This window comes from Anas platyrhynchos, chromosome 1 (assembly GCF_047663525.1).
Source record: "Anas platyrhynchos isolate ZD024472 breed Pekin duck chromosome 1, IASCAAS_PekinDuck_T2T, whole genome shotgun sequence".
Lineage (NCBI taxonomy): Eukaryota > Metazoa > Chordata > Aves > Anseriformes > Anatidae > Anas > Anas platyrhynchos.
The window spans coordinates 91,335,921-91,352,963 of NC_092587.1; the positions used below are offsets into that span (position 1 = coordinate 91,335,921).

At 42.2% G+C, this 17,043-nt stretch overlaps 1 protein-coding gene across 1 annotated transcript in view; it reads left to right on the forward strand.

Moving 5' to 3' along the window:
* The first annotated feature begins 4,655 nt into the window (after positions 1 to 4,655).
* Positions 4,656 to 17,043, forward strand: part of ALCAM (activated leukocyte cell adhesion molecule) — a 117,517-nt gene continuing 105,129 nt past the window's right edge. The window contains exon 1 of the mRNA XM_072024046.1: positions 4,656 to 5,387. Coding sequence (XP_071880147.1) covers positions 5,306 to 5,387 — 82 coding nt within the window. The 5' untranslated portion in view covers positions 4,656 to 5,305. The remainder of the gene's footprint in view (positions 5,388 to 17,043) is intronic.

Here is a 17,043-nt window from a genome sequence, read left to right on the forward strand (position 1 = left end):
TTATTGCTCTCTACAACTACCTGAAAGGAAAGTGTGGGGTGCTGAGGGACAGCCTCTTCTCACAGATAACTAGTGACAGGATTCTGTGATTCTGTGACTAGAGGGAATGGCCTCAAGTTGCACCAGGGGAGGTTTAGGTTGGAAATGAGGAGACATTTCTTTTCAGAAAGAGTGGTCAGACATTGGTTGCCCAGGGAAATGGTGGCGTCACCATCCGTGGGGGTGTTCAAGGAGAGGCTGGACGTGGTGCCTGTGGACGTGGTTTGGTGGGTGACATTGGTGGTAGGGGGACGGTTGTACCGGATCATCTTGGAGGTCTTTTCCAGCCTTAATGATTCTCTGATTCTCCCTCTGAGAACCGTGCTCCTTGCTGCTTGAGATACATGGAAGTCCATCTTCTGTGCAGACAGACCAGCCTTGGGCAAGCATCAGGAACTGGCTGGAGCCACCAAACAGGACAAAGAAACCCAACATCCTCCTAAATCTCATGGCATTATGCACTTTCTTGCTCCCTCATGGCATGCCAGCAGTGCAAGCCAGATGTTGCAGAAGTGTTTGCAGGGTGCTTTTTGGCAGAATGAGACATGCCTCGTTAAGGATGCTCCTTAGTATGGAGTGGTCAGTCAGTTCCTATAGGTGGTGATTAAGGTGTTTTCCTTCAAGGACTTGAAGGCATGGAAAGTCACAGAATTTGGCCCCATGGATGCTGAGAATGTGGGAACACAGAGTAACCATTTTAGCAGTGTTAACAATCTGTTTCTTTGTATTACAGCTATTTCACATCTCTGATACATTATCAGAGCTATGCTTCACATGTGCTGTTGTGTATGCTACGGGATTTTCATACAAAAACAATTCTTACAATTCTTCACTCTCTAGAGTGGCTTTTAGAATGAAAAAAGAGACCTGAAAACTGCTCACTTTTACCTGCCTCAAACCTGTTTTAAAGAAGACTGAGGAAAAGGGAATTTCAAGAAGATTTTGTAAAAGGTGAGAAGGTGTCCACCAAAGTTGATATATACTGGTGCAACTTGAACAACTGGATTGGTTTTGTTCTTTATGAACTTCTTAGTTAACATGTCAAGCCACTTGGGCTCTACCTATACTTCTTGTGCACAAGAGCTGCTTCTAAGCTGGTATTTTTCTTTTATTCCTTTTTTTTTTTTTTTTTTTTAAAGGCAAATCACAAACTTTTAAAGACAGTAATCACCACTGATTCTTCAAATATCTTCCTCCCACCTCTCACTCATGTTTTCTGAAAACTGTCTCAGCTGAAGGCATTCTGGATATTTTGTATATAATGTAAGTGTAATATCATTTTAATGAATGTTTGTACAGTACTGGTCCTTTAGTTAAATTATGTAAAAACAGGTGCATTGGACATGGATAATAGGAAAATAAATTTGTTTCCGAAGCCTAATTGCTATGCTGATGACTATAATAACAATACTGTCAGCCATTTGCTGATTGTTTTGAGTGGGATCATTTCTGCAGTGAAGAAATATTGGAAACACAGATTCCAACTATTATTCCACTGCAATTTGTTAGGTTTGTTTGTTTATTTATTTATTCAGTCCAAATATCTGTGTCTCATTTACTTTGATCCAAGTCAGCTAAATCTGCAGATTCTTGCTCAAACCCTGGTCAGTAAACTTTTTCCTGTGCTAAGATTGGCCACAGTTGATCATTAGCACCAGTCTGGTTTTAGTCCATCTTCTACTTGCATCCTGCACTTGGTTTGAAACACCTTACAACCCAAAGACACTCTCTACCACACACAGTTCATGTAGTTTGGACAGACTTTGCTATCAGTTATCCTAATGTGCTGATACTGAGCAATGCAGAACTCCTGACAAACAAGACTGTTCTACCAGGGCTCATCCCTTAATCAAGCAAAGTCATCAGAAAGCCTGCACTCAACTTCAACATGCTTTGGCTGAGATTTGCAGAGCCTGGTGTGTAAAGGTACTTGGGTGCCTAAGGGAGCAAGAAGCACCTTGTGGATTTCCCAGCTGTCATAAAAAATGTGACCCAAATCCCAGATAATTCACTGACAGCAGCTGCCTTTAGCAGCGTCATAACTGGCAACATAGGTTACATTCGTGTTTAATCCTTGGTTTAAAAAAAATGTTGCAATGAGTACCAACACAAATGACAAGACCCATATGCATATATGTATCTCCTGAAGTAATACCTCTAATTTAACAGCATCCAGTTAAACTAACTGAACTAAACTTACAGAAACACAAGACTGGACATTGCATTTGGTGGTTGCTTAAGGCTCAGGGACAATTTCAACAATATAAGACTTCCATTTTGCAGAACACACCGCTGAACGCTGAGCCAAAATAGCACGTACTGCTTCATTGTCATGATGTTAACAACCACCCAAGACTAAAGTTTACTCACTCAGTATTAACAATGGATTAAATTACCAGGTGTCTCAAGTATTGCTCTAGTTGACAATATTCTGTACTATTAGTGCTAGGAATTTGCTCCCAAAGGAACATACATTACACATACGTTGGAAATGGAAAATGGTATATCAGCTCAGCAAAAACTCATTGCTATGATGCATGATCTATTATTAATGGATTACATTTTTAATCCACTCTGTCACATAAATACAGAATCTATGGTTTGATAGGATTAAGCATATATCAAAGAGCTTTCTTTTTTTTTTATTATTAGTGCTTTTGAAACAGTGTTATTTTCTACAGAAGAAAGAAAAAAAAAAAAAAAATATATATATATATATATATACTAGTAACTGTTTTAACTCCTTCAAAAATATGTTTACTTTGGACAGTAAAGCCAGGAAGTTGCTGTTTTCCCAAGAGATCAGTGACTCACTCATACTCCCATTAACTTCAGTGGGAACAGGAGCATGCCCTAAGAAAATAAATTGTAAAAAAAAAAACAAACCTATATTCTGTCAGCCCAACAGACATTAAAGGAATTAATTACAAATCTTAGTATTGAGGACAGTTTAAATGACATAGCACATAAAGATATCTTTAATAATTATCTTGAACATTTCTAATCACATTTAAATTCCTGTAAAGTTATCAAAACATTTGAGTAATCTGAGCTTGAGATGTTTTCTATTTACTCAGAATTCAAAGAGCTCCTTTCAAGTGAAAGGTAGAAACAGCTTTGAAGAGAAATGACAAAGTAGTGAGGGAAACCCGAAACAAATCATGCTTCTGATTTCAAGTGTTACACCCATAATGTTATCTTCCGCATTTCTCATATTTCTTACAGACTTTTAACAACACATTCAGAATTGACATGAGAGCAGAAGAGTCATCAAAGATATTTATTTTTTTTTGAACATTATCGTGAGCATAAATTGCAAAATGACACTGTAAGTTCTGGCTGTTTGAAAGACACGGTTCTGTAGCTCACCTTGTAGTCTCTGCACCGTGCCATTGGAAATTATTTGCCACATTCACACAGATTTCCTCATCCTTTCTCCCACTGATAGAAAACATACACTATTTGTTATTTTGATGCAAATGAGGGAACAGTTAATCATCTGCTTTAAAAACAAGGTGCTTGGGCATTATTTACTTCTCTAATCCTGCAAAGCAATCCATGTATTTGTTTGATCCTGACAAATTGAACTCACTATTGTCATGCTCAAAACAAAACATACACTAAGTGCACCATTATTCTGGCCTACAAGCCCTCTCCTCTTTCACTGCTTGCATTCGGATCATTTTTAGAGTTTGACTTTTCAATCTTTTCTCCCATTCACAATCCAACTGGCTTTAACAGGCTTGTCCATATCAATAAAGAAGGCAGGGTTAGGCCCTTAACGTGTAATGGAGCCCGAGCTGTTGCTAAACCAGCACATACTAGAAGTTAGAAAACAAGAGAAAAACAACTTTGAACTAGATTAGGTGATCACCTCAAGGTAATTCTGTACAATGCCTCTCAAGATTTTGAGGGGTCTCCAGGCTCTACAGCAATAAAATTACTGAATATCCCTACTAATCGGTACTCAGCACTGCTTTTAAACGTACACGAAAAAAAGGAAGAAAACAAACAAACAAACAAAACCAGCCCTGAATTGGAAATCGAAAGCAGCTTTAAAAGGAAGACAAAAAAGGTTCTTGATCTTAAAAGTAGTATTTTTTGTAATCGGCTTAGTAAAATGCTCATTGAGAGAAATCTCCTCAGAAAACAAAGGATGGCAGAGCTTGATGAGCAGCAAATATAGAAAGTAAAATACTTTTTAAACTGATTGTGTGGCATGACTTAGAAACAAGAAAGGTAGTACTGGTAATGTGGAAGGACAGAAGGACGATGTGAACTGAAGGCAGTGCTTTAGACCTCAAGTGAAAGATCCTTACCCCATTTTACTGGAAACAAGTGCAGTACATGAGGAATAAAAAACGCACAGGCTGTGCTCATTTAAACCTTCCCTGTGCCCTGGTGAGCGCTCTTAGTTTTTAGTCATCGTGAAAATCGCTTTGGGAAGAGCAAACGCATTTGCAGAATAAACTGCCCGCCTTTGATTTCCAGGACTCTGGGGGGAAGTTCCTGTCTAAAAGTTCGCAGCGTCACATGGCGAAGCGAGTCAGGGCTCTCGTCACTTTGGGTTTCACTAGCAGAAAGTCCCCGGGGGCCGGCCGCATGCCGTGCATTAATCACCCCGGTAGGTGCCGGGCAGGCTGTGGGCTCGCTTCAGACGCCGGCTGGGGCTGCTGCAGGCTGCTCGCACGGCGCTGGGCGAGCCGAGGAGAGGCAGCGGGTGCCTGCAGGGCGCTTATTTCCCCCTTCCTCCCTTCCCCTCTCCCAGCTCTCCGCCGCACCGCCGCTCAGCTGTGGCAGCCGAGCCAGAAGGCAGCGCAGCGCAGCCCAGCACAGCCCCCAGCTCCTCGCTTTCCGCAGAAGCAGCGGACAAACCCCAGCAGCGCGCAGGAGAGCTCCCTCCTTTCCCCGCGTACCACATCTCGGCAGCACCTCCCCGCCCGGCTTCGGGGGGTCTGGCAGCCGAGCCCACCCCTCTCCTCCCCGGGGGGGCCGGCTCGGGGAGGCGCCGAGGCCGGGCTCCTCCTCCCGGCCTCCGCTCTCAGTCCTGGAGCGCCGCTCGGCTGCCGCCACCTGCCCCGCCGCCGAGCCGCTCGCTGCTCCGAGCCCTCCTCGGCTCCCGGGACTCCACCGAGCCTCCCTCCTTCCCTCCCAGCCTCGCCGCGGCTCAAGCTGCCTCCGTGCTGGGCGGCGGGAGGGAAGAAGGCCGCCTCCTCTTCTTCCTCCTCCTCCTCCTCACCCTCCGGTCCCGCGGCGGGCAGGCGGGATGATGGAGCCCCGCGCCTCCCGCAGCCTCCGCCCGCTGCTCAGCCTCCTCCTGCTGCTCGGAGCCCTCTGCCTGCCGCCAGGTGAGACGCCACCTCGGGCGGCCGCTAGCTCGGGGGGCAGCCCGGCTCCTCTGCCCGCTCCCCGACCCCCTTCTCCGCCCCAAAACCCTCCGAGGGGTGGGAGCCTCCCGGAGGCTCGCCCGAGGGGGGGACCTCGACCTTCCCCTGCGGGGGTCGCTCGGGGAGCGTTTTGGCGGCCGGGGCGCCCGTCGGCTGCGTTTATTTTATTCTTTGATTTCTGAAATGCCGAGAGTGTGAAAGTCTGAGGGAGAGGGAGAAGCCGCGAAGTGAGGAGTTCTGCATTCGCCGTGGAGAGCCGGCTGGGTTATTCCTGTAGAAAGAGCGGCAGCCCGTGGTAGCGCTCTGCATTGCTCTGGGGGTGCCTCTGCCTGGATGTGCCGGCTGTTGCGAGGGCTCGGGCTTTGCACAGGGCTTGGAGTTGGCTTTTTTTTTTTTTTTCCTTTTTTTTTTCCTCGCTCCCGGCCCCTGCCGTGGTACTACGTGCTCTCCGGCTGGCCGTGTGCAGGCAGCGTGTCCTCAGCGCACCGCAGAGCAGCCCGTTAGGAGCCCTTTTCCTCCACCGCTGTAATTGCGTTTGTTTAGTGCGAGCTTTGGGTAAGTAGGAAACCAGCTACGCCAGCGTAGCGAGGCTGCCAAAGCTTTAATTTCTATTAGAGTAGTTTTAAATAAAAGCTCCAAACAGACCCAGCAGCAGTAGGAGAGGCGTAAGCGATACGTCGAGCTGTTGTGCTGGGTTTTTGCCTTGGCGTTGCAGCGTATAATCGCCGTGAGACTTACATGTGTAAGTCTCAGTGGCAGAGTACGGTGAATGCCGATTTCTGTGATGTAGAGAAACTCTTCAGGAAGGATTGTGCGTTTCATGACATTTTAAAGGCATGCGGAGCATCCTGAGAGATAAGCACCACAGCTGAGCAGCAAGACGTGTCCCCTGTAGAGAGTTTTGTCCCACTTTCCTCTAACGTAAATAAGAAATGATCTTGCCGACTAGGTGGCTGTCTACGTTTCCCTGCTGAAGGAAACCTGAATCATAAAAATACTTCACCTCAAGGGCTGCATTGATGGAGGGCTATAAAAAATGGAACTTGACCAGCTATTATTACATAAATAGGTTAGAGATAAACCATTTCCCTAGGCAAACCTAGCTCTCTCTGCCCTTCGTTTCTTCCTTGCCCTCTCAATGAGAAGCTCGGGCTAACCGATCACAACGCAGGCAGATACACAGGGGCAGAAAACAGCCCCACCCCAGCTTAGAAACTTTCCCAGCCATACTGCAAGTGCAGGGAAAACTGATTTGAGCCTCTAGTTCTTGATTTATCGTGTAGAGGACAATAGATGCTTAAACACTATCTTTCAAAAGACTTTGGTATTGCTCTGTATTTCACATCTCTCTCCTTACTATCTCAGCTGTTTCACTCTGATTTGCTGTCATTCACCACAAATTCTGGATATATTACTCTATCACTACGTTTGGCTTTTTGGCAGTTCCGTTTCAGGTTTGCATATGGAAAGCAATAGGTAAGATATTAAAAGCATATTAAAAGTTGATGTGCATCAAGTATAGGTTTCTCCAGCAATACTTAGGCTGGTTGGGAAGTCCTATGAGAAACATTGAGGTTTTCATCTCAGAATATACTGCCTAGGTAGATCTCCATTTAAAAAAAGAGAGGTGGTCCAAGTCCTGGTTTGGTGCCAGGAGTCCAACTGTAGGTCAGACTAAATAAGAATACCAATTAAAATCTCTGGCTCTTCTGGAGAAGATGACTGTATGTGGAAAAAGTCAACTCTTAATCAAGAGCTAACCACAATCTCTGTGATGCTTCCTCCTCCCTCCTGCTTTCTAGTGGATGATAATTATAAGGATGAGTCTCTCGTTTCGTGTCCTGTTACTAAAGATTGGTTGCATACTACTGTATTGTGTAATGGTAGTAAGACTGCAGTATGTAGTCTTCTCATTTGCAGGATGCTTACTGTGTTCTCACTCCTGCCTCTTTTTTTTTTTTTCCCCCCTTTCTCCTGGTATATCTGGCATGATGTTGATCTAAGGAAACCGGTTTTTCTGTACTAAGATCTGGAGTTCACATGACTTTACCGACACTGGGGTCAGGAAACCTCCATACCGTGTTTGGTACATATTTATTTTGATACGCTGTTTCTGTAGTCCAGTACACAAACAGACATGTTTTTAAGTGAGCTAGGAATTGTTAAATCATATGTTTTGGGAAGTGTTTGACTTGTTTATAAAACCTTTTGTTTCTTCTTTTGGTAAGAATATACTAGAAAAGTCTTGCAACATATGTTCTTTTCTTCTTGTGCTGTCCCCTTGTCTGCTGGTTTTCTAGCACTTCTCATAAAGCAGAAAGCAACAATAGAAATCATCCAGGTCTGGAGATCTTTGAAGTTTCAGACTGAATGAAACTAAATTCTTCAGCTCCTTAAAGGACTCAGCCCATTGATTATTTATTTTTTTTTTAACTGGATAAAATACATTTTGTTATGTTCATGGGATAAATACCTCTGTGGTAAGTCATATTTAATGCCAAGATAGCTTATTTCCACTTCCCAATCTGCGCAAGAAGTAATACCCCTAGTTACAGTACCGTCCATTCTCTTTAGTGAAAGTAACCTAGGATGCTAACCTGTAACCCCAGGGAAAACAGTTTCAGTTGTCTTAATTCTAGAACTAAAACTATTTCTTGGCTTATCTCCATCTGAAAGTTTGGAGGAACTGAATCTCTAATATCTGTGCAAGCTGACGCATGAAGGGGAAAATGAAGAAAATGCCATTACTTTACATAATGCAAATTACATCTGTGCAATCAGGATATGCCTATCTTCTCCATTTTCTTACAGATACCCTACTTCTGTAATGTGGTTTGTAGTCTTGTGCTGTTGAGTGCTTGCTGCAGATTTTCCAAATGTCATATCTTTTAACACGTGGTACCAAAGGACCTAATGTAAAAACAAGGATTACTGTAGTGGCAGTAATTTTAATGTGCTTACCAGCCATACCACGTTCCACCACCATGGGATTTTATTAGATTACTACCATGGGGACTTCATAGAGAGTATTTTTTATTATTTTTTGCACAGTTGGAGAGATCTGGGGCTGATTATTGGGCCTGTAGTGAAACAAAAACAGCTGGCAATGCAGAGAGCTGGCTGTGGGAGAGCCAGGCCTGTCTGGATGCACTTTGAACCCATTTATAGTTGAGAGACTGAATGAGTTGACTTTGTAGTAGCTCCAACTCATAACTGAATTTCCTGAGAGTTGAAGATTAATATTCAATCTCCCTTTTTTTGTGACCTGCACTGTATGACCATAATCACGATAATCAGAGGTAGGTTGGCTCTGGGTCTGGTTTGCAGTGCTGTTGTTCCACTGCTGTTTCATGCCATTTATTTATTTATTTTTAAATATTACCACACTGACTGTGGAAACTGTGTTTTCACTTCACTAATGTTTTTTTTTTAGTATGGTCTTGTTCACTTCTGGAGACTGATATGTGGCTAGACTTTATGTACCGGCTTTTGAGAGATACGGCTGTACATAAACCCCATGATCTCTGTTCAGTGCTCCTCAAGGTTCCTCTGGGTTGGCTGGTCGATAGCTCTTTATTTTGGTAATGCATTTTTTTAATAGAAGATGTATGTAAACTGTAAAGCTGTGCCTGTAAGAGAATTGAGCACCTGTTGCAACACGCTGGTTTCTCTTGAGCTCCTCTGCTTTCAAGAAAAATAGTTATGCTTCCATGCACCAATGCTCAAATGAGAGGATCTTCAAGAATTGTAAATGCTGTGGGGTGATAATTAGAATTGACTCGAGCAGAACGTGATTTTTTTCCAGGGAAAAGTGAACATTAGTTCATTTGATTTGAACACTCCCCTTGATTTGAAATTATCTTCCCTGAAGACAAGGCTTTGACCTACACATTCTTTATCTTGGTATCTTCTCCCTATTAAGAACAGTAGGAATATTAAAGGAGGCTGTACATTTCTGTCTCTAATATGCTTGAAAATGAATCTCATCTCTTATATAAGAGAGTGAAGCACAGCTAGTGTGCTGACAATCCGCTGCTGGCAGCAATCAGATCAAGTTTCTATACTTTTTTTTTTTTTTCCTGATTTTTTTGTTGCTTGGTTTTCTTCTTTTCCAATGTGTTTTGTTGAGGGTGGTTTGAATCACAGTCGATCCTACCCCAGTGGATGTTAATCCACTGCTCTAAGGTGGTGGCACGTTTGAGGAATATCTGCCTAGCTTGAGATAAAATTGCCTTTCTTATCATAGATACAGGTCTCTAGAAAGGCAAATAAGAATAAGTATTTATTTATTAAAACAACTCCTCTTTCTACTGAGCTGGTATTTTTTTTTATGTTGATAAGAAATATGCCTTTCTTGGGAGGAAAAAAGGGAGAAATTGATAAAACAGAGGAGACGAAGAGTGCATGCAGCTTTAGGGTATGATTTTTGGAGGTTATCATGGGTTAGAACAGTTCTGTAATGTTTGGTTAGAAAGCATTTGAAGTGCTTTCAATAGCAATGGAAGTACTAAGCTGTTTCCCTGATAACAAGCAAAAAGTGCAGTCAGTGATTTAATGAGTGTTTCCACAGTCTGTGTGTCTGTATCATCTGTTTTCAATTAGGCCATACTACGTCTACTTAACCTCTTATTGTGGAAGGAAAACTGCAAATGCTTCAGCAGCTTTCATGTGTTGCATTGTCTGCTGCAGTAGTCCAACCTGTAGAATTTCCCAGTGGATACTAGTCATGGCAATCTGAGCGCTAAGGGAAAGTGCTCAAACACTGGTAAAGAATTAAGCATTTCCTCAGGTCTTGTGGAATGCAGGAATCTCCAGGTTTGGATTCCTGGGGTATTGGTGGCATTTTGGCACGCATTGGGTGCTCTGAATGGTGGCTGTGCCCCTGCCCCTGGGTAGCTCTGTCCCACAGCATGCCTATCTGATAGGCGAGTCCTAGCTGTCATAGCTGGAGTCTTGTGGTGGTGGAGTTTTCTATTTCTTTTAAAATAAAACACTGCCCATAGTTCAGTTCTTTTAAATTGAAGAGATTTTTTGGCAGCTAATTCAATAGAGGGAGCTCCGCTACCTTACTGTTACAAGCTTGAAGCATCTTTGTGCTTTTCTCAGACCTCAGGCTTCAGGTTGAAAGAAGTGTTTTCAAAAAGGCCTGTCTTTCTTAACAGTGTTCTGTGGCATCAGGCTTTTGTCTCTTGAAGGCCTTCTACTTTCATCACAGACTTCCTGTTGTATGAGGAAGAAGGAAGGACAGAACTGAGTCACACAGATAGGCAAATCCAAAGAGGTGACTCAGTTATGGAGCGTTCCCTTGTGCAGCAAGGCATTGTTAGTTTTTTTAAAGGGATGCATTACAGATTTTTTTTTTTTTTCTTATTGACATCTGAAGGGGGCTCCATGGAGGAATGCAAAATGAATTTAGAATAAAAAGAGGGTACTCGCAAAGAGCTAAGAATGGTGTTGGACAAAACAGGGTACAAACAAGGAAAGGGAATGACTGTATTCAAAGCTGTTGTGGCAAGGGAAATCTTGAACGCTTCTAGCAACACTGACGAAGTTGGACATTTATTTAACGAAAATAAGTTCTACGATCATAAAAGAAAACTGGAAATGCACTGTTCTGTAAACAGACTCTGGACTATAGTAAAAAAGCCACCTTAGGGATGTGCTCATATGCTTTTAACCCATTCTGTGTCTCTAACATACAAATGGCGAAATGCAGAAAGCCAGAAATTGTTCTGCAAACTTTGGACATTGTATTTTTCTTGGGTTCAGTTCTTTTTTTTCTTTTTTTTTTTTCTTCTGATATTATTTCTCATCAGACTATTTTGAGACTAGCTGTGAGGCCTCATTAAGGGCCAGTCCCTTCTATTAAAAATAAAAATCCTTTTAATTCAAGTTGACTTTAAGTAAACTTGTAATGAACTCAGCATTGTTTTTATGCTGTACAAATGACCTTTGTTGCTTGACTTGCTGCTGCAGAAACTACCTATTTTTTCCACTAATTTTTCAATTTAACTAGAGAAAATGACACTAGATATTAGATTATAAAATAGGTGAAGCTTGTGTACAGCTAGAGTTAAACATGGTATTTTATGGAGCTGACATATACCCATTTCAGTATGGTTTCTTTTTTGTTTGTTTGTAACAAGTAGAGCAACTTATTTTTCAGGAACTCTGACTTGAGTGAGCTTGCTAGGAAGAGTTGCCAAGGTTCATATATTAGGACAAGTAAGGGCTGAGGCATGTTATCTGTGGGGTGGAATGGTAAACTTTCACATAAGGCTCTGTAACTGAGTATCTTACAGAGAATACTCAGTTTAAATTGGGGTTAAAGCAATGTACAGTTGAAAGCAAGTGAAAAGTTTTAATATTATTTTGTGGCATGAGCTTCTGAAATGTTCAGCTGCTGTTATGTAGGGTATTAGCCTACGGTATTAATCCATTTTGGGATGCAATTTTGCTTTGTGAAATCTAGAAAACAGCATGCATTTAGCTGAGTGAATTCTGTTACCCATTTGGATAAAATTGTGTTTGTTGACTTGTTCTAGTGGTTTTGGAGAGTGCAGATTAATGTAATGTCTGTTACATACAAAGCCATATATAGAACAAAAAATCAAGGAGGAGGAACTGAGTGTTTAGGCAGTATTTGGGGAACTTTGGTACAGGCATGTTATTTCAGAAGAGAAAAGTTCTGAATTTATTCCTTCATTCTTGGTAGTTAACATCAAGTACTATAAAAAGTGCTTGCATATAGACAAGATAATAGGATAAGTATTACATATTAAAATTAACTCATTAATATCGATGCAGCATTATGAGGTTTGCCTTTGCAAACTGGGAAAGTTTTAAGTTTCTGACACTGACAGCTAGTGACGTAAATCAAGAAAGTATTTGGCACTTGCACTTGATGGCTTGAAAAATAGACAATGGGATAATTTTTCCAGCTTTAATTCGTGACTGAAATTTTTGTCAAGTTTCTTTTTTTAAACGTTACTCCTCACTTCTCAAGCAACTTCTACTGCTTATCTTGAACCTTGTCTGCACAGAAGTAATATGGAGGTCAGTATTATGAACATCCCCCCAGTTTCTACTTTATATTAGTAAATTACATTTCTTACTGTGGGGTTCTTGTGCGTGTAAGAGCTCTTACTATACAGAGCTGGCTGTGCAGACGGATCTGCAGATTTAAATAGCCAACATTACTATAAGCAAATAATGACAGTGACTTCACGTTGCATACAGTTACATTTTGCATCTTTCTGTTGTTAGCAAAGGTGTTGGTTTATTCTTCATCAAATGTTTTAAACTTTCTGAAAATATTTTGCCATAGTAGTTTAGCTCTTGCCATGGCTTCTGTAACTCTAAGGGCTTTGCCTTTTGAAGGGGCACCCGTTCCATGGTTCAGTTTCACCTTAGTCATCTCACACAGCTGAGTGATGCAACATGTTCTGCCTTAGCTTTGAAGTTTAAGTCCTTAAGTATAACCTTTACTCCCCAGGTTTAACCCTGGTTAATGTGTGGTGCCCCACAGCAGCAAATTCCTAAGTGTCTACGTGCATGTCTGATGTCCGAGTGTGTCTCCCAAAAGCTCATCTGCAAGTTTTGTAAGGGTCAGGGTCTGGTATTTCATCTAAACTCACTTGTGTCTGCAGGTCATTACTTGTCAGTCCTTATCACTTTCTTAAGAACCCTGCGGTGTTAAATCAGAGACTTCTGTCCGTCTTCTTCAGGGAAGGAGTCTAAAACTTTTGAGATGGTAAGAAAATAACTTGTGTTGTAAGGGTGATAACCAAACCATGCATGCACTAGAAGATGCAAGTGAGCCCTCTTTCAGCAGAGATTCACAGAGTCCATCAGTGCACATATCAAAGTGTTTATCTGGGGGCTGTAAGAGATGTATCGTGGCTGTATGAGAGCCAACCAGACAGAAGCTGGGAATGATGTCTTGTTATAGGGGAGGGGGTGGGGATGGAGCTGGGTGTCAGGGTGTGCTGGCTGCCACCTTCCCACAGCTGGTGCTGTGGAGGTACTCTTGGACAGCATGCACTTGAAGAGCCAGAGGGCAGAAAAACATCGTAGCAGTGGTCAGCTCCAGTGTCCATGGTGGCAGGCAAAGGATCTGTATTCCTCCCAAGCTTGACAAATTCCCTGCTTTTGCTAGGGGCATGCTTACCCTCTGAACTGCTGCAGAGAGCTATCTGCTTGCTTTAGGGGTGTCACTTTGTTCTCTGGCTCTGGATGGTGTGCAAAGAGCTCCGTGGGTCGCTTTTTTATCGTTATTTCCATCTGTGAGTACAGCAGTGATAAAGAAAGATGGGCTTCGGCGTACTCGGTATGCTCATGATCTCTGGCTCTGTTTCCATTACATCAGATGCAGAGGGCATAGAGAAATGAATAAAGCAGTGTATTTCTTTAATGAATACTGAATGGGTGAGTGTGAGCTGGCAGAAGCTTCATCCAGAAAGAAGTCGGGTGCTGTGAGGGATGACATCCGCACACGTGGTAGCAGAGGCAGGTGAATCACTTTTTTTTTAGCTGGAATTCACAGTCCAATTTCATGAGATTGAAGTTGATATTTTACTTCAATAGCTTATTAATTTTTCTGGGCAGACACAGTGTTTCTACTTCCTTGAAACGAATTACTGTTGTGGATTTGTATCTAGTTACTCCTGAGGCCCAGATAATGGGTTTGGAAATAGCACATTTGGAAAGTGCTTTGCATAAGCATATATGAAAACCTAGTCTTCTTAGTATGGCAGGGTGCCTTGCTTTAGGTGTGGATTCAAATTCACAACAGGCTCACAAATCGTTCTTTTTTTTTTTTTTTTTTTTTTTTTTTCTTTTTGATGGTTGCTAGTCTTCCTTCAAGATGTTGTCATCTGTAAACAGCAATGACAGTTCTAGGAGTCTTTTCATGCAAGTGTGAAAGAGCAGAACGCAGGCATGCTGGAGACCATGGCTCCTTGTGAGGAGGATTTCTTCCTGTGGTAGAAAAATATTTGTTACTGTTTTTCAATCTACTGTACAACATGGCTTTTTTTTTTTTTTTTTTTCATAACCACAGAAGGAGGCTAATGTTTTATAATCTGGATATTCTGTGAACGAGCATAGTAAACTGTATATAAATCCAGAAGTGAAGATCTTAATAGGAGCTTTAATGGGAGTATTGCAATATTTTTTTTTCTTGCTGAAATTTTTTGTAAAGTCTGGAGTTTTTTCAATTTTTTTCTTTAGAGATGGACCATCACCACCTTCAGGAAGGCAGAGAAGAAAAGATACTAGGAAAAATAAATGTTTTATCTATGATTATTCAAAATGTGATGCTAAGACCTAAATTTTCTATGTTAATGAAACACTTGGCTTGTATTTCCCAGTATCTTCCTCAATGATAACTTTAAAAAGGAAAAAAAAAAAAAACACAAAACTTTATTTCCGTTTGCTTAGGGAAGATGGAGAACTGGTTGGTTTATATTATTATTTTTAAACTTTATTTTCTAAAATGTCATTTAAGGAAGGAGGAAAGTGATCAGTGATCCCTCAAATAAGTTAAAGTTTCATAGGCTTTCTGTGCATATGCCAGGTTTTTCAAACAGCATTCTTCTGCTTACAGACATCACTGTTTTGAACTGGGACTGGTAGTGGCTTGGGAGAGGTCACTGTGCATGTAGGTTGTTTCTGTTTCATTTTTGTTTTCCCTTGCACATGTCAGTAGTCCCACACTGCTAAGCTAGGGTGGTAAGTACCACAGCATTCATTTCATTTGGGAGTATTTGAGTGGTCTAACAAACTCTGGTACTCAACTGGTGGAGAAAATGATTGAGCTTTTTTGTTTCTTGTGGCAATTTCAAACATTGTGAGCACTTCGTGGCCTTTGGCTCCTCAGTAAAGTCATAAATGGAGGGCCAGAAGATTTTTTTATGTGCTGCTTCTGCAGCAGGCATACATCCTTGATAATTGCTGTTGCCATTGTGTGAGTCCATGGTGCTTAGCCTTGCACAAATTGTATTTGCAGACATAGCATGTTAAAGAGCTCTCCTGTGTCAGAGTAAGCCCAACTTTTCACTAGAGGCTGGGCAGGAGGGATCTGTGGTGTGATGAGCACCTGAAAATTGAGCACCTGAAAATAACATGTGCCCACCAGGACTGGGAGCAGAAGCTGCTCCAGAAAGGGATTTCTTTGCTCTGCAGCAGGAAAGGACTGGGCTGAGCACTGGTGAATGTCTGTGTATTGCCAGCTGCAGTCTCTTCTCCTGATGGCATGTGTGTGTGGCTGCTTTAGAAGTGTGTGAAGTGAGCCAGCATGCTGATTCACACTGGAAGAAGCTGTTTGCTTTTCTACTGTTTTATATGGAGGGGAATCTGAACTTCTTTCCAAGTTTGTGGAAAAAGAAAAAAGATTACAAAAAATGGAATACTGAAATTCTTACCCTACGATTTCAATCTTTTCACCTTGATGCTTAAGAAGTGTTGAGAACAGTGGTTTAAAGAAAACAAAATTACCTAAGAGAGGCTTTTTTGATTTATAAGCTGCACTTGAACATCAAAAGGTATTTGGGAGCATTTCAGGCTGAGAAATAGAAAATGTCTTTTTGTTAGCATATTTTATTTGCTAAACTTCACTCGTTGCCTAGTACATCTCTCTGATTTTACTTTTGGGGAGCTGAGGCTTTAGAAGTTATAACAATTAAAGAAAGCTGAAGTACTGCAAGAACGGTTCTTTGAATCTTTGAGATGTATTAATGTGAAAAAGAAGCTGTATTCTTTTTGTTTTGTTTTTAATTTAAAAGTTCATTTTTTTCCCACTACTCTGTAAGCAAATGCTCCTGGCTGGATCACAGCTGAAAGAGAAGCTTGCTGACAGTAACTGCAGGCCAGACCAAAGACGTGAGTCACCATCTCCACAGGGAGCGGTGTGCACAGGTGGAAGACAAATTGCTTAGTTCTGTGTGATAAATTTGGCGTACCCATCAGGCCTGCAGGAAGAAACCACAGAATGGGGCCTTTCGGTGGCGACCAAGATGGATGAAACTTCATTTGACAAGGCCTGTGAAAGAATACTGCCAGGACAGGCAGTAGTGAGATCAAAATTTCTGCTGTTTTGGTGACCAGAAGGAGCTGCACCTCATGCATTTTTGTCAGAGACTTGCGAATCTGAACTTTTGGAGAGCAGCCAGCTTAACCTGAGGGAAACCACGCTTCTGGCCCTCCTTTGTCAAACCCACTCCCGCCGAGAAGATGGCGGGCAGTGGCTGGGGGAAGCCGAGAGCCCCAGCTTCGGCAGCGCAGAGCGAGTGCAGGCTTCCCTGATGGCGATGTGTGGCCCACAGGCCCCTCGAGGCAGAAATGTGAAGGTAAGTCTTCCGCACAGCAGCACTGCTTGAGGTTTTTCTGGCAGGGGAAGTGAGTGGTGGAGGGAGAGGAGCAAGCTTTCTGTGGAAGCTTTCTGGAAAGTTCTTGGGCTTAAGGTGGATCTACTGAATGGGTGTTTTAAGGTAGAGGAGCAGAAGACAGTAGCAGAGACCACAGAAAGCAGGGGAAAAACAGCTTTCAAGATGAATAGTTCTTGCTTTTCCTTCTCCACATCACTTCATGCTCTTTGGTTTGGCATGTACTCTGCCTC